General features: G+C 46.2%; 1 protein-coding gene across 6 annotated transcripts in view; it reads left to right on the top strand.

Moving 5' to 3' along the window:
* The window catches only part of chchd3a (coiled-coil-helix-coiled-coil-helix domain containing 3a), a 65358-nt gene extending 39279 nt beyond the window's left edge, over positions 1-26079 (top strand). For 4 of the 6 annotated variants that reach the window (XM_079294365.1, XM_079294367.1, XM_079294368.1 and 1 more), the window contains 4 exons: positions 3390-3460; positions 22474-22609; positions 22842-22882; positions 25527-26079. In XM_079294365.1, the coding sequence (XP_079150491.1) occupies positions 3390-3460; positions 22474-22609; positions 22842-22882; positions 25527-25536 (258 nt within the window). In that variant the 3' untranslated portion in view covers positions 25537-26079. The remainder of the gene's footprint in view (positions 1-3389; positions 3461-22473; positions 22610-22841; positions 22883-25526) is intronic. The other 2 variants (XM_079294366.1, XM_079294370.1) reach the window with 1 other exon arrangement.
* The last annotated feature ends 384 nt before the right edge of the window (positions 26080-26463 follow it).

Below are 26463 nucleotides of genomic sequence, written 5' to 3' on the forward strand. Positions count from 1 at the left end.
TCTTGATGGTCTTGTTGCCGTATTGTAGCAGTAAAGACGTTATTTAAGAATTCCTCTCTCTCCACCGTGAAGCGCTCCATGTAGTCTCTCTGGCTCTGCTCGTTGTATAACTGGAGACGCGGTAATCCGGAGTGAAAACATGACCGAGTGCTGCAGTGTTGAGTTATTGTGTCGGAGACTGTTCGCTGTTCTAGCCGCATGATGGGATTCACGGGGATTTAACGGGAAGTCTTTTCAAGGAATGGTGATTTCACAACAGCAGAGCGGCACATTAGTTTATGTTTAAAAAAAAGAAGACAGAAATCCGACAGCGGTGACGCTCCACAGGCTCTTAAAATATTACAATATCACTGAGATGCAACTTTTGAACTGTCTGCCTTCAGCGGCTCATTTTTAGTTAAAACTATATAACAGAGGTGTTGACTCAAAGGATGATAAATTGGTCATAGTTATGGGTGGTATAATGTATTGGTCAGCATTGTATTATAAAGTGTTTCTATTTTTCTGTCCCCACAATTGGAACTCATTTTACAGTGATTTGCAAGAAAGGTGATTTAAACTAAACACTATAAATTGCCCCTTTAAACTTAAGGAATAACAAACATAATGGGACATTTTTTCTGCATTTTTTGCTGAAAGTTAGATGAGAAGATGGAGAGCACTCTCACGTGTCTACATATTAAGCTTCAGCCGGTTAGCATAGCTTAGCACTCAGACTGGAAACAAGGGGGAACTGGTCTTCCATCCTATGTACCGACTGCACGGACGTTAGCTGTAAGCAGCGGACCGATCTTCTGTGTGGGAGTCTCGAGTGTCTGATCACATCTTTCCAACATTCGCCTCGCCTTCTGCCTGAACACATGGTTAGAGAAGCCTGTGGTCATATTTAGTTACCTTTTGGTTTAAAATGTGTGTGAAGGATAGGCACAATAATGGTTTAACAGCCTCTTTGCTCTCCTTATGAGCAAGTTGCACGCAGCAGAAGTCTCATTTACTCGAGCTCCGCAGAACCGCAATGTTGGCCGTGGTGGGGTTTCTCCCCATTTCGGCCCTCCTGCTCAGCAGCAGATAAGAGAAAGAAGCCATCAGTACAGGGAGTTATTTGTTTTACTCATTAAAAATGCGAGGCTTTTTTCTTTAAATTGAGCAGGAGCCCGTGTTGCGGTGCAGCTTCTATCTTCTCCATATCGCTGCAGTGCATTAGCAGTAATGACTTAATTTGTCTGTGACACCCCCCACCAGCATTGTGTTTGGTTCCAGATGAGCTACAAGACCCAGTGGAGAGCACATAGAGTAAATAGGATGGAAATAAACCGAAACACTGTTTTTAGAGGTAGATTGCACATGGCGTATACACAGAACGAGGTTATTGTAGCTACGCAATGCTGTTCATCCACTGATGAAGAATAGCTTGACAGCAATCAAAAAGCACAGAGGGCTGCAGAAACAAAACGAGGTTATGTTTTCGCCGTCCCTGAGAAGATTTTTTTTTTTCCTCCCTGGACTAAAAAAAACCCCAAAAGGTCAGAGCTACGCTCTTAATCAGTTGGGGCAACGGCAGCAAATCACAATTTGACACCACTCAGTAATCACACAAATTACTCTCTTCTCCGCTCTCTCTGGGTGTGTGTGTGTGTGTGTGTGCGTGTGTGTGTGATTATTTAAAGCCACCAGGATGTGTGTAGATAATTTGGCAGCATGTCCACACATGTGCCCGTGCTGTGTGTTTGTACCTTGTGCGTGCAGGCGTCGGCGTGAGTGCACATGCTGTGTGTGTGTGTATTGTGAGTGGTCCTGCAGTCATGGTCACGCACGGCCTTTTTGCCCTCCAGGTGGATTACGGTGCTGATTAGTGCCGGCTCGGCCATTTAGGGAGGTATTATTACCTTGTACTTAATATTCTAGACAGAGACCCAAATCCTTCTCTTTCCGACTCTCTCTTTGTCTTCCAATGGCTCGATTTCGGCGCCCAGGAGAAGTCTTATTCTTGCCTCTTTAGCAGCCCCAAAAAAATCTCTTTTTAGTCCTTTTATCTGTGAATAAGCTTCTCTTTTAAATCCTTTTGCTTAGCTCTTGACAGTTTCTTTGTCTTCACCAGAAACCACTTGATTCAAGGCCAGGAGGGCACCGATACAACAGGAGCTTACAAGTTAACTCTTAAACTTTGGTCATACTTCTTCATTGTGTTCAACATACAAACTAATGTCTGCCTGGGGGACTGCTGCACTGGCTATGTTAAGTACTCGGACCCCTATTTTGTTTCCACACTATGTTGTTTTATATATTTCATGCAGGATCTTTACACCCTAAAAACTTCCTTCCTGAATGTGAGAGGTTCTTGGAGTTCATGACTTAATTTTTACTCATGGGACCCAATAGGCATAAATCATTTCCAATCAATTAAACTTGACACACGTGGACTTGAGACATCTCAAGAGAGATCAGAGGGGAAAGAAATCATCCTTGCAAAGGATCAAGCAATTTTTTTTAACCAGTTCGATGTATATACTATCTATGAAGTATATATTATAGACACATTCTGAATTACATGTGTAACTCTACAGAATGTGAAGTGAAGGACTCTGAATCAATTGCGAACCTTCAGCGTCGATCCAAATGAAGAGGACTCAAATCTGTATCAGACCTTTTGTCAGCGTTGTCATGTCCCATCTTCTTTTAGCTCGGCAACGCACGACTATTGATCTTTTCAGCAGCGCAGTTCATTCCTATTGATCGGAATTTCTGGACTGCTAGAAGGTTAAATCCGGGCAGATGGGGACCGAGATGCTTACCTTTGTCACATTTGTAGTGTGTCTGTAATGTAGGCAAGATGTTTTAAGTGTCTGGTGTCCAGCTTGCTTGTGTGAGCTTTACTTTCTGAGTAAAAGTATTAGTCAGTAATATTATGATTAAAGTGGAGTACTTCGCAGGAAGGCATTGGCAGACATTGGCTGTTTTGCAGCCGGATCAAACCTCGTACGACTCAATCAAGCCTTCCATGAAATTTAACAATCCCTCAGCATTTGGTCATGAATGTGCGTGACAGCCACTGAGGGCTGACGGAACAGATCTTCCTCGAGGAGTATAAACGGTGGAGGAGCTGTGTTATACAGCCGTGTTTGAGGAGGTAATTCAGGCTGAGGGGCTCCTGCTATGGGTCACTGGGGGATTTTTGACTGGTGGTCTGCACGCTTTTGACTAGCAGCCTTCTGTCACTTTGCTGAAAATGTTTTCCTTTTGCCTAAATAGCTTCAACCTGAAAGCAGGGAGGATGTGCGGTGATGATAAATTGGATGGACTTTCTTTTTTTTTTTTAGATTGCAATCACATTTTCATGCATTTATCTCACTTCCTGTTTTGTTTTTTTTTCTCCCCCCATCTCTCCGCAGAGTGCTCAGTTATACAAGGTCACCACAGAGAACTATTACGAAGCTGCCGACCAAGTGAATGCCAAGTTCAAGTAAGTTCAGACGCAGTCAATCCAAAGTTGATAAAAGTTCAACCCTGTCCTTTACGCTTACCTCCGAAAATAGAACTTTCATTGTTTCTTTTTGAGCTCCATGTGTGTGTTATCTATAATGATGCATTCATTGAAGATTAGAAGTCCACGCGGACCACTGAATGCACTATTGAATCATGCCAGCCACATTCTAACCGATGTCTTTCAATCAGGATCACATTAGCCCGGTCCATTAGCGGCTGTTGATGATGTGGCTCACTGATAAGCTTTGATCGCATGTTGATGTATTTCTTCGGTGTTGTTTCTTTTGTAAGACTTAATCTTCAGCTGGAACCGGGTCAAACAGGATTATTAAATCATTTGTAGCAGTTTTATAACATATGAGCAGCTTTTCACACATCAAGACGCAAAGTATAAGATTAACCTCTGTGCTGCAGAGAGGAAGTATAAAAAGTTATTCCTCATTTTCCCTCTCTTATATTGCTATGTTGCACAGATTGTTTGCATCTATTTGCAAGCAAAGTGCATTATAGCACCATGAGTGAATGTATGGTCCTCACTCAGTCCACGGCACAGCCACACCTTGCAGTGAATGGTTACTTAATTGAAGTCGTCAGCAAATGAGGTAATGACAGTAAACATCCAAGCAGTCATGGATGTAGCACATACCTGACACATATATGTAACTCAAGAAGATGCAGAATCCCTCCCCATCCGTGTTCCATCTGTCTCCTTAATAAGAGGCCATTAGGCTCCATAGTAATGTAGGAAAAGTGGATGAGCAGCCTGTAGGAGGCGGGGCAAGAACGGGCCCCAGCTCTGAGCTCTCCTCCAGGGAGGCTAGGCTAATTGTGTTAGCTTCTCATTAGCCAGCGCTAACACTGGGATCATTGTCTCCCTCAGAAATGCTGGAAAGTGATTAGCCTAGCACACCGGGGGTTTAGCGCTAGACTCGTGGAAGCCGGAGCTGAGACTTCCCAAATCACATTAAAGAAAAAAACAACCCCCCGGAATAACATTAGTGCCGAATGACAGTGCTAACTGCATGCGAATGTTGGACTAACGTGCGGGTAGTCATGTGACACAGGCCTCTGCATGAAGAGCGGTGATTGGCTGATTGGATTATATAGGAGGTGCATTAGCCGGGTTGTGACTGGATTACAATTGTGGAAAGGCAGAGGAGGGAGGGGGGGATCTGTGCGTGTGTGTGTGCGCATCTGTGTGTGTGTGTGTGCTAATGAAATGGCGGGAAGCTCTGGTGTTACAAGACAGGGGCAGGGATGCATTGAGGGGATCAGAGCAGAGGGTTAGCCGGGGCCTTATCCATACTTGATAGAATTATCATTTGATATGTTAATGTCAGGGTGTTATAAAAGTGTGTGAGATGACATCTTTCTTATTAGAATGTCCTCATTTCCCCACTCAGTGCCACGGTAAAGGGAGTGGTAGCACTCCAGGGATTGATTAGTGTTAGGGCTGATATTAAGCTCCGCTTTATTATAAGGGACCAGAGGATTCTGCCTGTCGAGGGTCATATCAGTAAGTGTGCTTTTGCAAGTTTTAATTAGGGTGTGTTTCCCATGTGGTGTAAGATCAGTTTGGAATATCGGACAAAACTGTGACATTCAGATCAGGACAATCAGATCTCAAGAGTGGATGGGAATTGTCAGGAATGCATGTGTCATAGTAATATGCAGCACCTGTTCTTGTGATGGCTCTTTGGGTTGATGCGCTGTCATAGCCAACATGGGAAATAATGACTGATTTGAAACCGGATCGGGATCAGACGTTCTGAGCAAAAACATGTAACATGTAAATTTCACGTGTGCGTGTGTGTGTGTGCATGTGTGTGTGTGTGTGCATGTGTGTGTGCGCGTGCGCGTGTGTGTGCGCGTGTGCCGTACAGCTGTTCGCTGCTGTTCTACTGCAGTATTCCCACCAGAGTTTTCTGAGAATGATGGCGCTCTCCCAACCGGAACGCTACTACATCACTGTGACCTCATTACAACATACACTCACACATATATATATATATATTATATATATATTATATATATATATATGAGACACGCATATCTTTCTTTCACACTTTCTCACAGCTGTAGTGTTGGAAGCCAGAGCAAAACTAATATGAGAAAGAATAAATCTCATCTCTACAAGATGCTTCAAAATCTTGTGCCCTGACAAACCAAACATTTTTGCATTTTATGATGGACACATGGACAACTTTTGTCGAAAGTGAGGAACAAATCCTGCACTACTACTGGAAACAAAGACCCCTCGAGTGTTTGAAATTGTTGCCATGAATCGTAACCTGCAGGGTATCAAACCTGCTCCCAGCGACCTGTGCAAAAGACATTTGGCGTACAGCTCTTCCGCATATATACGTAAATATACACAACACGTAACAGATAATGTAATCACGCGGTATGTTCGACACGCGCATACACATCACGCAGAAGCTTTTATTCACTTTGACACTGACTGTAGATAAGAGTTCCCAGTTGCCTGTGAAAAAGGAGGCGACCGTATCGTTCTCCCTGCACCTGATTTATATCCTGCCACCTTCACCACTAGTTGTTTATCCAAGTCTGATGCATTATCACACTGTCCAGCACTGAATGCGTGACCTTTACTGCACCACATGTATGTAAGAGTGAACGTGTGTCTGTGTGTGAGGATGAATGAATTAGAGTGAGCTCGTGTGTGTGTGTGTGTGTGTGTGTGTGTGTGTGTGTGTGTGTGTGTGTGTGTGTGTGTGTGTGTGTGTGTGTGTGTGTGTGTGTGTGTGTGTGTGTGTGTGTGTGTGTGTGTGTGTGTGTGTGTGTGTGTGTGTGTGTGTGTGTGTGTGTGTCTGTGCACAGTGACCCGATGGGGCTTTATTGTGAAATGCAAGCTGACAGGCATGAAGGAAAATGATAGATGTGGGATTATGCGCAAAGATTGAACGGGGAATGAAAGAACAGTGGCGCGGCCCTAAACCTCCTGTCAGTGCTAACCTTTGGTGGGGCTTTGGACTTCTTTGTTGAATCAGGTCACTCTGTGTTTTTCCAGAGTCCCTGCAGAATTGAGGTGGGACGGGGGGGCATCTAATACTGGTGAATGGGTGGGCCTGACAAGGCGGTGGAATGCTGAAGGATTGAGACCATCGTCTCTTATGTCGCCGTCTCCCTTATCAGGGCCTCAAAAACTTGGGTTTCTCCTCGCTTCCAGCCTAGATGGTGACATTTGTGATAAGTTTCCCCCCCCCTCTAAACAGTCGACCATAGAGAATAAAATCTCATTTTAGTCTGTCACTTCACCGTCGCTCCTCTCCTCCCTCGGGCTACACACTCACTCCCTTTGTTGTTTATTTAATTTTTTTTATCTCTTTTGAATAAATCTTTTTTTAATTTAATCCAGTCGACGACAACGGCGGCCGCGGTCCTCGCTTCGTCTCTCTCCGGAGGTGGAATGAGGAGGCGTGGAGCACAACTTGTTGAATGTAAATGCCTCGTTGGTTTTTCCTTCATTACGCGCGAGTGCTGCGCTGCCTCGGTCAAGAGACGTCTCCTCCATACCATGTGGGAGAAAGTAGATCCCACTCATCCATTAACACTGTGCGCAATATTACCAGCAAACCCCTCGGCAAATTAAGTTGCTGCTTAAATTAAGTTTTCAGTGCAGCAAAACTACGACTTCTCTTTTAATTATAGTAAACAAAGATAGCGGTCAAGTGTATTCCTAATTGTGTCATTTAGGTTTCAGACCACGTTTCAGTCATTTTCTACAAACCATTACGTTCTCGTCGCCAAAGCTGTGGACACAAAATCAGGAAATCCCGTGCAACCTAATGCAATCCCACACACGGTCCTGCAAGAAAGTGTTGGGATCTAAGGGAGCGTGTTTGGGTTATCAGCATTTAAGAAACTGAATTCTTGACATCAATAGGATTATTGATGTATGTAACAATTATTAATGATTATTAATATAAACGGGGCACCACCCTGCGAACAGGGACCAATAACCAAACGATAAAACTAAGTCTCATAATTAGTAGTCACTCATAATGTCAATAGTCTGCGTATGACTATACATTCAGTGACAGTGAAGGTTTTAAGTTCGAGCACAGGCTACTACATACAGTCTTATCAAATACATATGCACAAGTAATCACAGACGACTGCTCCTGAAAGTATAACAGAGTTTATTGAATCAAAATAATAAATGATCAAATCAATTAATATTGCAACCAACAAACGTTATCATACAATTTTATATGCCTAAACTAAAGAATGAATAAAATGGATGAGAGTGTATGTCTGTGTGTGCGTGTGTATGTGTGTGTGTGGGTCTGTGGGTGAACAGGAAGGAGTCTTACAGCTACGCTAAAGACTACAAAGATGGCGGCGTCGAGTGACGCTGGCCAAAGGGGAGGGGCCTTAAGAACTACAGCTAAAAACTACAAAGATGGCGGAGTCGAGTAACTCGGACAAAATGGCAGTTAGGCTGCTGTAAGTAATTCACGTGTGCCGATGCAGCACGTGTGGGAGGCGCTCGTTTGAACGAGGTTCCCCAGGGGTAGAGCTAGGAGCTATGTGTATGTGTGTTTCGTGAAAGGAGGAAAGAGAAAAAAGGTGGGGGCTCATGGATCAGACTTCTGCGTGCGGTCCGCGTTGTAGTGATAATGGGGGTGTCTGGCGTATCGTACATAACGTGCCGTTGTCGGTAGAACTGCCAGCAGTTATGTACAATAGCCGAGATTCCACACTTCACTCACAGAGCTGATTTAATGAGCAGAGAATACTACACGAAGTGTAGTAAAACCAATGAAAAGAAATCAAATAAATCCCAAGCGAACAGTCATAGTTGATACACACATACAGCGGAGCTTCTCTGCTCCGTAATGATTGCGTAATACCTCAATATCACGCGACAGTCTTAAACACACAAAAACACGGGAATATCAACATATAAATGAATGGCCTGAATTAAACTTAAGTTAATTTAAGCTAAGCTATGCCCAAATGCCAAGAATCTTACTTGTAGATGCTTCGTTGCAACTTGGAAGTGTTCGTGGCAAAGCTGTCCTTTTTCTTCGAGAGGAAGGGGGGGGGGGGGGCGGCTTCTCAGCGCGGCGTTTGAGCTGGCGCTGTTTCGGCCCGTCGTGGCGTGAGCTCGTTCTGGAGCGAAACGCAGACGTGGTCAATCCTCGCTTCAGGGAGGATGACCTAACTTCGGTTGAGACGACGTGGTACGTAGGTCTCCCGGTAATCATCGGTCAGGAGAGGTCTAGACGTCTTCCTGCCGGGGTGTGCGCAAAAAGGAAAAGGAGCAGGAAGCACTGAACGGATCGCTGAAGCAGATTCGTGATCGCGGGCTGTTTCGTCCAGCGAAATGGCTTGTCAGGGTTTGATGAGGGGAGAAGGGCCGTTGTTTCCCCGTGGCCTCGTGCGTGCTGGAGGGGGGAGGAGAGGCCGAGGTGTCTTCATGCGTCCAGGACGAAGGTCCGGGTGAAGAGCGGTTGCGTGCTTCCTAACTCAACCGAGGTCGAAGGGGAAAAGCTTTGAGGTGGGGGCAGCAGAGAGTTTTATAGAACATCGGCTGAACCACAGGGGTCCTCGGGTCTCTTGGCTCTCGGCCAATGAGATTGCCGCGGTTACCATGGTTATTTGGGGGGGGGGGGGAATTCACACCTTAGTGTGAAATCCCTTTGCTCTATCAACTACAAATCAGGATGAGACCTTTGCTTGAAAAAGTTAAGGCCTGATTTTCTTTGTCCACAGCACGTGTTTAAGCCACATGGTCAGAGCCCAACATCCCCCCTTTGTTCTGAAGAGCGAGATGTTGGCTTCGGTCTTTAGAGCAAACCAAGGGCTGGCATGTGCATCCATGTGGTGGGGAAACCTGAAGAGGTGAGACAGTCCAAGTGTTCCTGAGACCAAAAGCAGTGGTTAAAACAGGCAGTGTTCATTGTTCATAGAGTTCAAGGTTCATAGTGGTCAAGTTCATGGTGTTCAAGGTTCATAGTGGTCAAGTTCATGGTGTTCAAGTTCAGAGTTCATTGGCATCTGGGCAGATGACTAAGGTGGCATCTGGGCAGATGACTTTAACTACTTCTACCTACATCTACTATCATACACAATTCAAATCATAGGTGAGCAAAACATTATTCCCAAATAATTCAATCGCTATTATGATGTTGTGATATTCTAGCATTGTGGCACAGTGTCAAAGAAAGTAACAACCCAAATAAAACAAAACACAAAACACAAAAGAGAGAGAAGGAAAGAATAGAAAGACAAGAAGCAGGTGAGGGGCAAACAGTGGTTACTGGTTCAACTCCTAGACAGGACTGGAGTCCGTCGGCGGAGCAGTCGTAGGTTGGCTACGTGGTGTTACGAATAGGAGGGAATCCAGTTAGTCTGTCGCTTCTGGATCTATTGGTACATGATATGTGCGTCTATCTCTCTCTGATCGGTAGATTTAGAGCGAGTCCTGTGTCTAAGTTTTAGAATCTATCGATATTGGAGTTGCGTTGCCAAGACTATAGGCCAGAGGTACCTGTGAGGGTTGCATAACAGTAGTGGTAGCAGATTTACAGATTTCTTAGCACGGCTAGTGTGACTAGCTAGGCTGGTCTCTCGCTGCTCCAGCTGTTGACAGCTGAGCCTTCTCGGATGAGGTCCTGGATTAAATCTGACTGCTACGGCAGAGGTTATGTCTTCTCTGGTTACTTCTGGTAGAGTCTATAAAGCATGCAAAGGGTTCTCTATGAGAGTGGAGCATCAGTTTACAGTCACAATGGTTTGTCAGGTCATGCAACTGTTCTGGTTGAAGTAGGCTGTGTTAGCGGTTAGTGCATGTCTACAGGGTGAGTTGAAGCATGCAGTTAAACGTCAGTAGTCAATAGTAAGCTGCCATTTTGCCGGTTGGTTTCGGCACTGGCGAGATTAGAGTGTACTTCCTGTGAAGTACATCTCTCTAAGTTTCTGTTGTCAGAGATCCCACCCCCCTCGCGCTGTTCAAGTGGCGAGGGCGGATATCCCCACGTTACCGTCAGCACTCAGGGAAATGTCGCGAACAGTTTCACTCTGGAGTGTGTCATGGCGGGCTGGTGATATCTCCCTCCCCCCACCCTCCTAATTAGAGATGGAGACAGGTCCGGCGCACAGGTCAAGTTCAGTTACCTACGGCACTGGCGACTTGACAGGCCCGGCCGATGACTCGGCTGAAAGAAGGCGGTGGCTTCGTGGAACAAGCTGGAGGTGGATCCTGCTGACAGAGCAGGAGAAGAAGGCTTAGTTGACGAAAGATCTTACGAGCTAGGGTGCTCGAAAGGGCCTCTAAGGTTGTGGCACCCTAGAGGTGTATGCGAAAAGGTGGGGGAACACATGAGGCTCGTTTCTGACCCGGAGTCGGGTAGAGCAAGAGTGTTATGACCCCCCAGTAAGACTGAAGAATATGTATAGATATATACATAACGGGCATTGCCTTTGCGAACAAGGTCGCCCAAGAAGGTTGAAGAACGAGGTGCGAAAATGGGAGTGGTCGTTTCCGGAAGTGTGCTGAGTTCTCTTCCCCCCCCCTTACCATGTCGACTTGGCAGCAGGGGGAAAGGTCACTTGGCTGAGTCAGGTGGGCTGCGAGTCAGCGTTACCTGATGGGTTGCCCTTGAGGGCGTCTTTCACCCCCCTGGTTCCGTTGGTCTTTCGACCGCCAGGGTCGTTTGTTCCTCGGGGGTGACCAGGGCTCGCTAGGCCAAGTCCTCTCGTCGTCTTCCGACGCTAGGTCGGAGTCGCTCGACTGTTGGATGCCTAAGACTATGGCGGTGTCTTCGTACCGATTTGTCGGCCGTCCGCGTGTCTCCCATGCAAGTTGCGCGTATTTCCTAATCTCTGGCATGGTGAGGTTACTCGTTCTGCGGTGCATAGTAACATCGTATCTCACGTTGTCGTGGAGATTGTGCAAGAATAGCGACTTGAAGGCATGGTCTTCTTCTAGACCTGGGGCGTTACGTCCTTGGAAGTACGCAGATCTCAAGCGCCTGAAGTAGTCTCTCGGAGACTCTAGCCTTTCCTGGGAAATGGCAAAGGCGCCGAGGGTGGCAGAAGCTGGGTCGGTGTACAGGGAGTACTCCTCCCTAAGGGCGTGACAAAGGGATGAATAGCAGTCGCGGATGCTCGGCTGGAGCGTTTCCACGAAAGCGTGGACGCTTCGCGCAGTGGTTTTCCACACTAGCTTTAGCTTTTCGCGCGATGAGGGGCGCGATAGGTCGAGGAGGCAGCGATCGATCTCCCTTAGGTAGTCATCGATGCTCGAGTCGTGATTATCGGGATTGAAGCGCTCTACGTCTTTTGCCAGAGACTCAATCTGTCGAGTACGCAGGCCTCCAAGGTTGATGGGGCCTGGGCCGTCCGAGTCTCCATACTCGCGATGGTGGTAACGACTATCATCCTCCCTCCCTGAAGGGGATGGGGTCAGTTCTTGTCGCGCGCGTGAACTGCGTGGAGGATTGCGTTCGCCTGAGGTGGTTTTGAAGCCACCTGGGCCGACTAGGACCTGGTGTTGGTCCTCTCTACTCCTGGTTGGGGATGTCGCTTTCAAGAAATGCAAGGTGGTTCGGGTCTCGGGGAATGAGGGAGCCGAGACCAAGACATGACTGGGCTGAAAGGCTCGGTAGGGGGTAGCAGTACCTACCGGGGTTGCTGGAACACCTTGAAGCGCTTTCAGTTTGTCATCACTCTCTGATGCTTTAGAGAGTTTTAGGTTGACCTCTCTGAGGTCACTGCGCAGGCTACTATTTTCTGACTGTAGGGCTCTACAGTCACGTGACAACTCCTGAACCTCTGTTCGGAGTGTCCAGATCTCGCGTTGCTGCTCGTCGCTCTGTGCCCGGGTTCGGGCAGCTTGCAGCTGCATTTTCTGATGATAGATGAGCAGTATTTCGCCGATTACGTCCTGAATCAGGCGCTCTCTGTTACCTGCTGGGTTATTTACATAAGCCACCAGCTGCTCTAATTGCTCGTCGCATAGGACAGCAGTGTATTTTGCAAAGTACTCTCTTTCCTTTGCTGTGAGTCCGAGGACATCAGCCACCGCATCTCGTAATGCGGTGTCTTCTGGAGCTACAGCTCCAGGAATGGGGAATTTCTCGTTGCTCATTCTCTCTAATGAGTGCGACTCCCAATGGTTGTTAATTCCCTAGTGTTAGAACGGAAACTGTTAGTGTTTACGGTTCTCAGTGAAATGTCTAGTTCTGTAACTTAGGATTTCTACTGTTAGGTGTTAATTACTGTTAGTGTTACGGTTCATGCAGGCGCACAGTGAAATGTCTAGCTCTGTGACTTACGTTTCTACTGTTGCTGCTCTGAGGTATCACTACTGCTTTGCAGCCAGAGGTGCGAAAATGCTAATGTGGTTTAGCACTTTGGGCCTGTGACAGCTGTGTGTAACTTCTTTGAGGGATTTAAGAAAGCAAGCAAGGTATTACAAATAAACGATCAAATCTACTACACAGCTGGCTGTTAGTTTTAAGAAATGAAACGAATAATTAAACCTGGAAACGAAATAAAATTTCGAGAAGGGAATTAAAGATTAAGATTAAAAATCAAAATTTAAAATCAAAAATTTAATTACAATAAGACAATATTTTGAAGATCAAAGCCTACCTATTTTGGGAAATAAGGTTCAGGAATTTGGATCATTCAAAAGAAGAAGAAAAATAATTTTTCGAAAAAAATATTTTTTTGGAAAATTAATTATTCAAAAATAATTATGGATTAATGTGCATATATACTGTAACAAAACTGGAATAACGTAGCCTCACACGGGGCACCATTATGTTGGGATCTAAGGGAGCGTGTTTGGGTTATCAGCATTTAAGAAACTGAATTCTTGACATCAATAGGATTATTGATGTATGTAACAATTATTAATGATTATTAATATAAACGGGGCACCACCCTGCGAACAGGGACCAATAACCAAACGATAAAACTAAGTCTCATAATTAGTAGTCACTCATAATGTCAATAGTCTGCGTATGACTATACATTCAGTGACAGTGAAGGTTTTAAGTTCGAGCACAGGCTACTACATACAGTCTTATCAAATACATATGCACAAGTAATCACAGACGACTGCTCCTGAAAGTATAACAGAGTTTATTGAATCAAAATAATAAATGATCAAATCAATTAATATTGCAACCAACAAACGTTATCATACAATTTTATATGCCTAAACTAAAGAATGAATAAAATGGATGAGAGTGTATGTCTGTGTGTGCGTGTGTATGTGTGTGTGTGGGTCTGTGGGTGAACAGGAAGGAGTCTTACAGCTACGCTAAAGACTACAAAGATGGCGGCGTCGAGTGACGCTGGCCAAAGGGGAGGGGCCTTAAGAACTACAGCTAAAAACTACAAAGATGGCGGAGTCGAGTAACTCGGACAAAATGGCAGTTAGGCTGCTGTAAGTAATTCACGTGTGCCGATGCAGCACGTGTGGGAGGCGCTCGTTTGAACGAGGTTCCCCAGGGGTAGAGCTAGGAGCTATGTGTATGTGTGTTTCGTGAAAGGAGGAAAGAGAAAAAAGGTGGGGGCTCATGGATCAGACTTCTGCGTGCGGTCCGCGTTGTAGTGATAATGGGGGTGTCTGGCGTATCGTACATAACGTGCCGTTGTCGGTAGAACTGCCAGCAGTTATGTACAATAGCCGAGATTCCACACTTCACTCACAGAGCTGATTTAATGAGCAGAGAATACTACACGAAGTGTAGTAAAACCAATGAAAAGAAATCAAATAAATCCCAAGCGAACAGTCATAGTTGATACACACATACAGCGGAGCTTCTCTGCTCCGTAATGATTGCGTAATACCTCAATATCACGCGACAGTCTTAAACACACAAAAACACGGGAATATCAACATATAAATGAATGGCCTGAATTAAACTTAAGTTAATTTAAGCTAAGCTATGCCCAAATGCCAAGAATCTTACTTGTAGATGCTTCGTTGCAACTTGGAAGTGTTCGTGGCAAAGCTGTCCTTTTTCTTCGAGAGGAAGGGGGGGGGGGGGGGCGGCTTCTCAGCGCGGCGTTTGAGCTGGCGCTGTTTCGGCCCGTCGTGGCGTGAGCTCGTTCTGGAGCGAAACGCAGACGTGGTCAATCCTCGCTTCAGGGAGGATGACCTAACTTCGGTTGAGACGACGTGGTACGTAGGTCTCCCGGTAATCATCGGTCAGGAGAGGTCTAGACGTCTTCCTGCCGGGGTGTGCGCAAAAAGGAAAAGGAGCAGGAAGCACTGAACGGATCGCTGAAGCAGATTCGTGATCGCGGGCTGTTTCGTCCAGCGAAATGGCTTGTCAGGGTTTGATGAGGGGAGAAGGGCCGTTGTTTCCCCGTGGCCTCGTGCGTGCTGGAGGGGGGAGGAGAGGCCGAGGTGTCTTCATGCGTCCAGGACGAAGGTCCGGGTGAAGAGCGGTTGCGTGCTTCCTAACTCAACCGAGGTCGAAGGGGAAAAGCTTTGAGGTGGGGGCAGCAGAGAGTTTTATAGAACATCGGCTGAACCACAGGGGTCCTCGGGTCTCTTGGCTCTCGGCCAATGAGATTGCCGCGGTTACCATGGTTATTTGGGGGGGGGGGGGAATTCACACCTTAGTGTGAAATCCCTTTGCTCTATCAACTACAAATCAGGATGAGACCTTTGCTTGAAAAAGTTAAGGCCTGATTTTCTTTGTCCACAGCACGTGTTTAAGCCACATGGTCAGAGCCCAACAAAAGCATTGCAGGACTATTGCGTCGGTTTTATCTTTCACATTGCTGAAGAGGATAAATACGCCGGAGAAAATCCAGCAGGTTCCCTGCTGAAGCCGCCCCGCTGCGACAGAATGTAAATACGGTGTTGAGGCTGTTTTTGGCAGTGCTCCTGTCTGTTAAAATTAATAATACTGACGTCCCAAAATTAATGAAGTGGTGATTTATTGCCCAAGCAGCACTTTTAATTACAAAAAAGAAATGACAGGAATTCAATCAGCAGGAAAGTTATTGCAAAGGACTTTAGTGGTAGAGGTGTGTTTCTCTCTGAAGTAGTAGTCGTAGTATTCGGCTGAGCAGCTCCGACCCGTCTGTCAGGTGAGGGTTAACCGCGGATCTGTTGCTAGGCAACCCGGGGTGCAGGGACAAGATGGTGGTCAGCTGAGGAGACAGAAGTCAATAACTGCTTTAAAAGCTCTTCTTTCGGCCTTAAGAGCTTCGCCGTGCCGGCTGTAAAAAGCAGACACTTCTGGGGGAACCTGCATGGGCGCGCACACACACACACCCGATGCACGTTCACACCTTTTTTAGTGGCTGATTTAGGGACTCTGCTGCATTGGAAATGGTTGAGAAGCCCACTCGCGGCTTTTTATTGCTTTTCTATATTCTTGGGGGCTTTTTTTTTTCATTTAGCGAGCAGCCCGGTGACATGAATGATGGAGCAGAAAAGATGCGACAGGTAGCGTTGCTTGTATATCCGGTAAATGTGCACCGCATATTTACCAACCAATCAACGTTGGATGAACCTCGCGGTTTCACTGTATGTCTCGATATGTTTCTCCCAACGTGTTCGTCGTCTTCTTCCCGCTTGAGGCCAGAGACCAGACTCTGAAGTCGGAAAGGACCAACGCTCCTTTTCTTTTTCCTCTCACCCGCTCATCCTTCTTTGTCTCCCCCCTCGCTGCTCACTTACGCACAGTGTTTTCTGTCTTCATTCAAATCTCTCTCACTCGCTCCCTCTTTGTTATCGTCAGCTTTCGCCTCCCTCGCTCACCCAGACACACTCTCTCTCTTTCTCCATTCTTGAGTCGTCTTTCATCCCTCCTGCTTTTCTTGAGTCCGTCTCTGTTCCTTCCCCTCTCTCTTTCTTATTTAATCTCTTATCCATGCTGATGGATTTCACTGCAGGGGGTCACTCAGGTCTGCTTTTAAAAAGCAGCGTGAGTGAAATGTGTGTCATTTTTCTCCTTAACTGGATCATTTGTATTTATTTGCCCCCCCCCCCCCCCTTGGTACTGACGCCTGCCTTAACTAGAGAGAACACGAGGGCTTCTTAAGGGGGAACCAGCAGCCGCCCCTTAACCCTATTAACCCCTAAGTGGACCCAAATGATGATAAATAGAGAACGTGGTGATTTGGAACTCAATCTGGTGGCAGCCGAGTGTAATCCATACTGTCGCTGGAGCTACAGTAAGTGTTGTAGATGTATGTAGGAGAAAGAACGAGCCAGAGATTGGGCAATGGCTTTCTTACTTTTTGTTAAAGATGAATGCATTTTAAATCCTTCGTCTCTCACAAAAGCTCTGTAGTGTAGAGAAAATACAGAAGGGTATAGAACCTTTTTTGTGTCTTTTTTTACTTATTCTTTGATCAACAGAATTATTTTGGTGTCATGAAACCACCAACCTGCTCCTTTCTTAACGTATCAAAAACAAGTCTGGTTTGGGTAGTGGTACCAAACTCGATCGTATTGTTTGAACACCAATGATGGAAACACATTCATATCACTTTCATTATGCTTCCGCCCCGGCGACAGACATGGCCTTTATGTTTTGAGGGTTGTACGTCCGTGCGTCTGTCTGCCCGTCCCGACGAACCATTCTCATGAGCGACATATCTCAGGAACGCCTGAAGGGAATTTCTTCAAATTTGGCACAAACGTCGAGGACGAACTGATCGGTTTTTGCCCGTAACACAAGCTATAGGGTAGGATCAGATGATGACGTTTCGACAATTTGGACAGACATGAATAAAAACTGCAACTTGACTGGTTGGTTGAGGCGTACAACCGCGAGGTGGTAATTAAGTTTATCTTATGTTAATTTCTTAAGCTGTTTGCAGCGATTACAATATTTATTGGCCATCCACTGCTTGTTGTGTCATTATGTTGTTGGAAGAAAGCTGTAAGCTCTTGCGGTTGGAGTGAAAAGTTGAACAGCAATCCTCTGGAGCCGGTTTGTGCAATCAATAGTTATTTTGGCAGGGGGCGGTTGATACCCGGGGAATGGACGATGTCCGTTTTGTCTGTACGTCTGCCTGTTCACTGTGGTCACTCGTCTGTGCGTCTTTGTCTTTGTTCTGAGTTTTAATGCACCTCAAATTATGACGGATGAACGCACATCTTCCCAGACGTGTCTCACACTATTGAAGCATGTTGCACCCTTAACGGAGATCTATGAATGTCATTTTAGTGCACTAGCTCGACATTGTTACAGCAGATGGTAGTCATGGTCAATATACGTTGGTTTGACACCGCTCCCCGCTCAGTCTGCTGGCATAACGCATGCATATTGTATGAAAAGCCCAACATCGATCTCAATGCGTCCTACTGGCAATCAATATGTTCTTTGAAGAATGTAGCCGCAGCTATAAACCCATCGGAATATGTCCTCTCCATGGGAATTGTGCTGACTTGTGCAGCAGGGGGGGGGCTTGAAAGAAGAGAATGTATTAAATGATATAAGGACACCTTGAGGAGGGAGACGGACAGCGAGAGAGAGAGAGAGCAGGTAATCTGTTCTGCCTTATTACATGTTCAATGGGACACGTTCACCCTCTCGTATCGTTCCTGCCCCTCCTCTCAACCTCCTTTTCGGTTCTCTCTCCTAAAGGAAAACTTTACAAAGGAAGTGAGCGGAGCGTTCCAGCAGCAGTTTGTGGAGGCTCTTCCTCTGCTTCTCCCACATCTCCCGTCTCTTCTTCTCTACACTTTTATTTTCTGCCCTCACAAACACACATTGTCCATCTCTGTTGCAGTTTCTTAATGGAGTCCCTCTCCTCTGTCCTTTTTCTATTCTCTCTTTTTGTCTCTTTCTTCCTTCGCTTTGTGATTTATGACGCAGAGCAGAGAAACTGTAATGTAGATGTCTAAAAGCCGGCCTTACTCCACCGTTTCATTCCTATCATTGGATCAAAGCAATAGGGACTGTGTGTGTGTGTGTGTGTGTGTGTGTGTGTGTGTGTGAGGTGGGGTGGATAAGGTGTTGTTATAGAGACCTTTACTACTGATGGCACGAGGCGAGACCCCTATATGACTGTTTAGATTTACTGTCTCTGGGGTGCAGCACACACACATGCACACACGAGTATAGTGCAAATAATAACCAACATGGCGAGATGTCTCTATTTGTTTTCAGAGGCTCCCCCCCACATGCAGTTTTATTAAATATCCCATGAACCTCTGGGGGTTGAAGGATAGAGATAGTACAAAAAAAAAAACAGGCGAGGGCATTTATTACCAATGGCTGTTTTTATAACCTGTAGAATAATCTATACGAGAGCAGCACTGTCATCAAGACTTGTATCACATAGTCGGCAATGAGATTCAGCTAAAACTCTGAAGCATTTTGCATAGTTTTACATCCTCAACCCTCTCAAAAAAATTCAAATTCAACAGTCTGAGAGGTGAAATTGCTATTCATGGACACGCACGCTATGATAAGTAGACATTGCTTCATAAAAGGAGGTCAGAAGCAGAAGGGTTTGGGAACCACTGGCCAATACAAAGAGCTCCGTGTCCCAAATACATCACGTCCTGTTCACCAAAACCTAAATATTACCAAACCGGTGCCACATGTCACAGTGCCGCTGTATGTCTGTTTCATTTCCATTCAAACATAGCTTTGAAGAGATTTTGCTTTTGGGAGTGTGATACGGTCTCTATGTTTATAAGTGCCTCACGGCTCAGGTTACGTTGGATCTGGATCAGTCGCATGCTTTTGACTATATTCGTAATCACACCCTGTGACTCGCACAGTGACGGAATGGAACGTGTTTACGCTTTGCAGTGGTTTACTCCTGATAATAGCTATACCTAGGTCTGAATTAGCATGAAGAATATCGCTCCGTAGGGAGGTGTTGTAAGTGCTCTGTAATAAAAATTTTAAAAAAGGATCAAAATCTCCCCAAGCTCGCCTAAAACTTGAGTACAACACCTGAATGTATTTCCATAACTAGCCTGAAAGAATTTAGCGATTACCTTGCGCAAATAACAAACCAAAAAAACACCTGAACTGAACTTTGAAATGACCACAAGTGTGTTCGAGGTAATCTTCTCTTGGTTATGGTTTGTAGCGTATTCACGATATGACATGTTGACCGTTTTTGCATCTGCTCACCCGGCCGCATATCACTACAGCAGCCACGCTATATAGTAAATGACATGAGGGCTGCTAATGTGAAACCGAGGAGGGAGGGAGGGGTGTAGTCTTTCCCGACCGGCTCTGCGGCTGCAGGAACGTTATGTTAATCTTAATGATAGATGATGGAGGATGCAGCGTGCCGCCACCGAGTGTGTGTGACAGTGTTATTGTCTCCGTGATAAACTCAACCACTGTCTCAGCCCCTTCCCCACGGAGAGAACCAGAGAGCAAGCAAAAAAATGAAAGTACCACCGTCTAGTTCCTCATCAAGAAATGCTCTTCATTTCCACACCCCTCTCCCCCTCATCCTCTTTATTTCCCTCTCCTCCTCGCTCTCGCTCTAGCGCTCTCGCTCTCTCTGAGGCCATTACTGGTGATAAACACCGTGGTTTGTATCAGCAGGATGCACCTGGTATTAACGCAAACACTTAAAAAAAAAAAGTAATTAGTGTGTGTGTGTGGCTCCTCTCGTCCCTGTAGATGCCCATAGGCGCTGTAATAAATGAGCGCCGGGATCCATAGGAATGGGATGGCAGTGATTTCTGCGAGCGCCGCTGTCATCGTTCAGCACCCTGACGCAGAGCAATGGCCTTGTCATGCCTCCCAGCAAATTACTTGAATTTCTCCCCAATGGATCCGCAAATGCAGAACCTCCTCCACATGCAGCAGCGTAGCGTTCCGGTGTGCGCTCAAAGTGATAACGCCTACCGTGGAATCGACCAAAAACCTGAGGGGAATGGGTTCCACATTTTGGGAAATGCGCGCATTCGCTTCCTTGCCGAGAGTCAGATGAGAAGATTGATACCACGCTCATGTCTGTGCAGTGAGTATTGAAGTTACGACAGGCCGGTCCTATTATTTATGGCTCCAAAGGTGACAAAGTTGTCCTCCTCTCTAATTAGCAATGCAGCTCAAGGAAGCCACCGGACCTGCTCCCAGTCTCTGGCTAAGATAAGCTAACTGGATGTAGCTTCATATTTACCGTACAGACATGAGGGAGATAGCGAGCTTCACTAGGCAAGAAAGCAAAGAAGTGTGTCCAAATTGACTATTTTCCTTCCTTCGCAGTATCCCTCACTAGCTTTAGATATAACATTTGCTGCCCTGTTTGGCCTCAGAGCTCTGCTTCTGATGGTGATTGATGGACTGCATTGATTAATCACACTACTGTTGAAGGAGAGCACCTCTCGCGTTCACAAACTCTCACCGACCTGCACTTACAAGGACAATAGATTTTTTCCCGGCTTCCCCGACAGATATGACCATGTGGCGATGCACACGTGTACACATTGCGCACGCTGCACCCAGCCTCCTGCTGCACTGCACCCTGGGTAATGACCCATGCGACCAAATCCCCCTGCTTTGTATCCGACGGGAGGGTAATGTCTCACTCCGGGGGGCAAATCAAACATCTGATTCTGACTCCAGGGGCTCGGCTTCACCCCCCCCCCCCCCCCCCCCCCCTTAAGTATTCCTTTCCAGAGTTGCTGACGGGCACAATCTCTTTCACACCCATGCGAGCCGCTTAGCGAGGCAGATGGGGTGTCCTGAGCACTGGTGTGAGCAAAACGATGACACCGCCATTAGCATAATAGCCCTAGCATGCACATGTGTCGTCGTTATGGATTTTTATGGGGGGTGTGAGGAGACGGACAAAAGCAGTTAACATTGGGCAAGGCCCCAGCGCTGGCGGTACGTCCCACCGCTCGGAGAGGATCCAACACTTGCATACATCTCGCATTAAAAGTCCCATTTAAATGCACTTAAAGTTAGCGTAGCAGCTACTATTAGAAGTGCTAGCATCTGGATCATACCGGCTAAGACGGCAGCACTAAAGCCGTAGCAGACTTCAAGGACAGACGTGGCCGTGCTAAGCTAGTGGTGTGTCGCCCATAACCAGGCATATTTGCATTCACAGTCTACTCTACTACAACAACAACAGCAGCAGCAACCTCCTGGCGGATGCGAAAGGATTGGATTTGCCAACTAGGCCACTCCAAGGTGACAGCTACGCAGGTTGTTTACGGTTGACTCTTTCAGGGTGAATCAATGGATGGACTCACTACCATCCAGTGGAGTGATCGATACTCTTCTCCGTGAGGTCTTTTGCAATTGTGTTCTAGTGGTAAGACATAAGAACAGAGACTAATTTAAAAGAAAGTACACTTAGCTCGCCGGTAATTTCAACCTCATCATCATTATCATCATCGCGCTGTAACAACTACGCCTCATTGCTTGTCGAGATTAAACCAGTGCTGTTTTCTTGTTTACTCTGCATTACGCATTGATTTGCCGAGTTGGCTTCTCTTCCATGCGGTCCCATAGCACTGATGCATCTTTTCCTTTTCAGGGGATGAAGCCATTGTGAGGAGCTCTATTTGACACCTGCTATTGTCCGTTTTTAGAAAGCCCTCTGACCTCTCCGTCGATGTACTAATCACGTCTGCATGGTTTGGCTGGATTGGCCCTTTTAACCTTCTTTACGGCAGATACAGTGATGTTGATCGTCAGGTGTTCGGGACCAGAATGGCAGTAGCAAGAGAAGAGGCAGAGGGGCGTACACACTATAGACCGCTGTATAGCTCAGTGGGCTCTAACAATGCAGTGAGATACATCACGCTCTCCTTGCAAACCAATTAACAGTCTGTACAGCTCATACTCATTCGGTCAATCCCTCTGCTTTGCACATCCTTACACATTCTCCATGTTTCCTTCATTTTCTGTCCACGCTTTAAATCCTTCCCCTCAACTCTCATCCCATCACACTTTTTCTCAGGCTCCACCCGTGCCTCAATTTGAACACCATATTTTTCCTCTCCCCTTCTCACCCCCCCCCCCACCCCCACCCCACCCGCAGGCGGTACGAGGCGTATCCTGTGTGTGCAGACCTGCAGGGCCAGATCCTCGCATGCTACAAGGACAACGTCGGAAAAACCCTGAACTGCTCCAACATAGCGGCCCTCTACCTACAGTGTGTCAACAACACCAAACAGGTGCCTGTTTACCCAACTCATCGGTTGTCGAATCTCGCGCAAACGTCATTTGACACGCTACGCCAGCATCTTTTGCATCTGCTAAGTTATGTTTATGTGTTCTTTGCATGCTTGTTGAGTGAAATGAATGAGCTTTTCATCGCGTGCAACTTGTACCCTTTGCGGAAATACGTAAAACTGAATTTGTGTGAAATCCCTCATGAATAATGTTGTTCTTCCCCTCTCTGAAAAGAATCGCAAGTGTGTGCACGCAGCCTCGTGGACGGACGATATGTAAGTTGTAGCGCCTCCCAATCCTGCGGTGTAGCTTTCATTTGAATTGATGTGTGCATTACAAAGTAGCCCCATGTGTGTGTTCGCTACACAATACGTCATTTTGGGCTCATAGACGTGTGTGTATGGTAGCTACACTTTAGCAGCCATTCCCCTTTTTAAACGTCTAAATTAATGAATGTAACATACGCTCCAGCATCCATTTACATGTGCTGGCTCCTGGCTTTTAGACAGGAGAATAGGATTTCCACCGGGCTACTGGCTCTAAAGCTAAAATAAAGCTCGCTCTAAATAGCCTGTTTAAACCTTACGGCCTATTTCCATAATACCTGCTGACACAGGCGTTCCCCTGACTGTCTCTGTGTGTGTTTTAATGTAATAAGACCAGGGGAGTAGTGCTGCTGCTAGTTGGGTACCGTTGTCCTCTCCGTGCTCTCTCCTTCCATTGCCAAGTGCAAATGTTTTCCCGCCATCTGACTCCCACGGTCGCACACTGTATGGTAATAGTAATGTCACTCAGCTTCATATTAACTTGATTCCACCTCTCTCACTTTGCAATATGTAACATCGCTTGGCTTCCAAAAAAAAGCTCAATTTGCATTCATAGAGCTTTTCTATTCGATTTATTTATTTTAATTTTTTTTTTATACAATTGCATTGTTTTGCCGGAAATGAAGGAAACTGAGTTTTGTGTCTCTCGCTCACTCTCGTGAGTATTTGGTATTAGATCTAAAAGTCAGATGCAGGCTGCAGATTTTTACGCTATAGATCATGTAAATTGCACGATGTTTTATTCATCGCGCGTGCGTTTAAGACGGCTACCTGTAGACTCGTCGAGATGCAAGCAAAGGGTACGTTCACAGGCCGGATGCTGTTGTGATCTTGTAAATAGTTTGGAAGCCAGCCTGAGACGATATGTTAATCCGCTTGTGTTTATCGCCCTGCGGCAATCGCAGCACACTCCTGTTCGTCTGCGCTTATCTGTATCAGACTTGCTTTTAGAGCCATTTGGTGCAAAAAAAACAAAAAAGAACCAGTTCTGTGATAAGGCTTTCAAGGAATAATATGCAGAATTACACAGCCGACAAAATATGGGGGGAAGGAAAGAAGTCGGATTGATGTGAGCTGATGCAGCTTCCTGATTAGGGTGTTTACACCGCTTTATCAGAGCCAAGCAGGGAGCTGCACTGAGAACAAATGTCAAAGGACGTGGCTTTGACCTCCTGGAGGTCAGAAGATCCAAACTGCGCTAACAGCCGCCTCTCCTCTCCTCTCCTCTCCTCTCCTCTCCTCTCCTCTCCTCTCCTCTCCTCTCCTCTCCTCTTTCTGTCAAAGGCACTCGATAGCAGAGGTCGGGCCGTTTTCAAATCTCTTTCCCCTTCTTTGTCCTTCCCCTTCAAATCTTAAAGTCCACTTAATACTGCGGCACCATGGGTGTAGATGGGGAAGATGTCCAAGATTCTGTCTCGCTGGGGATAAAAAAAAAAAAAACAATCCCCCAAATCTCAGTTTTACAATATTGACCCCTCGACTGGAGTCAGCCCAGCCGGCCTTTGTCACTGATAATTAGCGTTCTTATCGCCACAGTCAGTGATAACATTTAAACCCACTTTCGCTCTCTTTTGTGCCCTTTTATTTTTGCTCTGCCACCATCCCTCCTTCCCTCCTTCCGTCTGCTATCCCTCCATCCCTGGTCACATTCCTAATGCATTGAGCACTTAACAGGTCCCGATAGTGAACGGTGAGGAAGAGGCAGTCGAAGGACAGATAAAGTCTCCCTTTCTTTCTCCCTCTATGAGAAAGAGTTTATCATGGAAGCCCATCTTTCCATCCACTGCTTGCCTCCTCATTCCATATTCTCGCCGCATGGCCGCGTCTTTCCCCCTATCTTTTCCTTCCCCACTTCATTGTTATTATCTTTTTTTTAACACTGACCCTTCCGTCTCCTTTTTGCTCTCAAAGGGCCAAGAGAGATCGCTGTTTGTGGTTTCTGAGGGTGTTATATTTGCTCGGTTCAAAATGAAAAGGGAGCTGGCTCATAGAACTGTTCTAACAGCATCTTACGTTTTGACATTTCAATCCAAATAGGACGAATTAAAATATACTTTATCAAGAGCCGTCTATATTTTTCGACTCGTCTCAGAATATATTTTATTTTTGATTCCATCAAGTTATTACCCAATGAACTTCCTCTATCTCGTCCAAAGCCCCAATTATTAAGTGTGTGAGTGAAGAAGAAGATCTTTTCTTTCTTACTTTCTGTCTACGTCATCCTCTTCTTCATGTCCCCGGTTTCATCTCCCCCTTTGCTCTCTTTCGCTCTTCTTCTCTGAGGCGGTTTTCGTTCGGCGGCATCCGCTGCAATAGAACGGTTGAAATGGTTATTGACAGGCAGACGGGGAGTGCTGGGGATTTGTGGTTGCACTTATCGCTTACATGGAATCCACTGCCCTCGGGTCGTCTCTCCTCTCCTGCAACTCACTCCATCCTCCACCGTTTTATTGTACTCCCAGGCCTTCCTCTGACCGACTTGTCTCCTGTGAGGGACATAATATCTTTCTCCTTTTGTTTTTGTTTGTCTATTTTCATTTTATCGCCATCTCTCTAATGCACTTTTCTCTCTGCTTTTTTTTGTTGTCTGCAGAACAAGTTGAGGACCGGGGGTTAAGGTAGCGAGTGGAAGAAAGAGAGCGCAATGAAGAGTTTATCGTCTGGGATTACAGATTATCGACCGACTGACTAACAGACCAAACCGGAGTGGAGGAAGGAGTGAGTCAGCACCAAGACACACACCCTCAGAACCCGCGTGGAGAAGCAAACCCGGACCAGACAACAGGCACCGAGCACAGCACCCTGATAGAGAAATAGACATGTTTTCCCCTCCATTCTTCCCCCACTTCTCCACCTCTCTTACCTTTTGTCTATCTCTCCTGTGAGTGTGTAGCGAGGCAGGGACACAGTCTGCCATTTTGGAGAAAGAGCAGGGACTGACAGGACCCTGCAGGCCTGAGTTTGGCCCACTAGAAGGGCAAAAACCACGAAGAAAGCAAGCCGCCACTTGGACCCATCCCCTCTCACCTCACTGTTAGGAAAATAAAAGTCTATTTTTACGAGTAAAAGTCAGTCTTATTTTGTTGTCCATAATTGATTGTTGTCCTGCTCCTAATGCACTATCCCAGTAAACAAAGACACATGTACCCATCTGTTTCGTCTTTGCATCTGTTCGTGTGAGGTTGAGTTGTGTTAATAATGTAACTATCTGCGTGTTGAGTATTCATCCAGACCAACGCTTGTGACTGTGTGATCAGAGGAAATAAAAGACGAAACGATGCAGCAACTGTTGTTGAACTTTTCTCTTTGAATATTCAGCGGGCTCCGTCTCTCTCGCGTGTGTGTGTGTATTTTATGGTAATTACAGCAAGCATTGTACATCTTTGATGGATGCGCAGCCCTCGTGTTGTCGCAACGACATTTTGCCAAACGGAGTGAATGAGCCCAAGAGAGAGAGAGAGGGGGGGGGGCGGGGGGACTGGAGCGCTGGAGTAACATCCGTCCCAGATGTTCTGCTTCATCATCTAGCT

The sequence above is a fragment of the Melanostigma gelatinosum genome (assembly GCF_949748355.1).
Source record: "Melanostigma gelatinosum genome assembly, chromosome: 22".
Lineage (NCBI taxonomy): Eukaryota > Metazoa > Chordata > Actinopteri > Perciformes > Zoarcidae > Melanostigma > Melanostigma gelatinosum.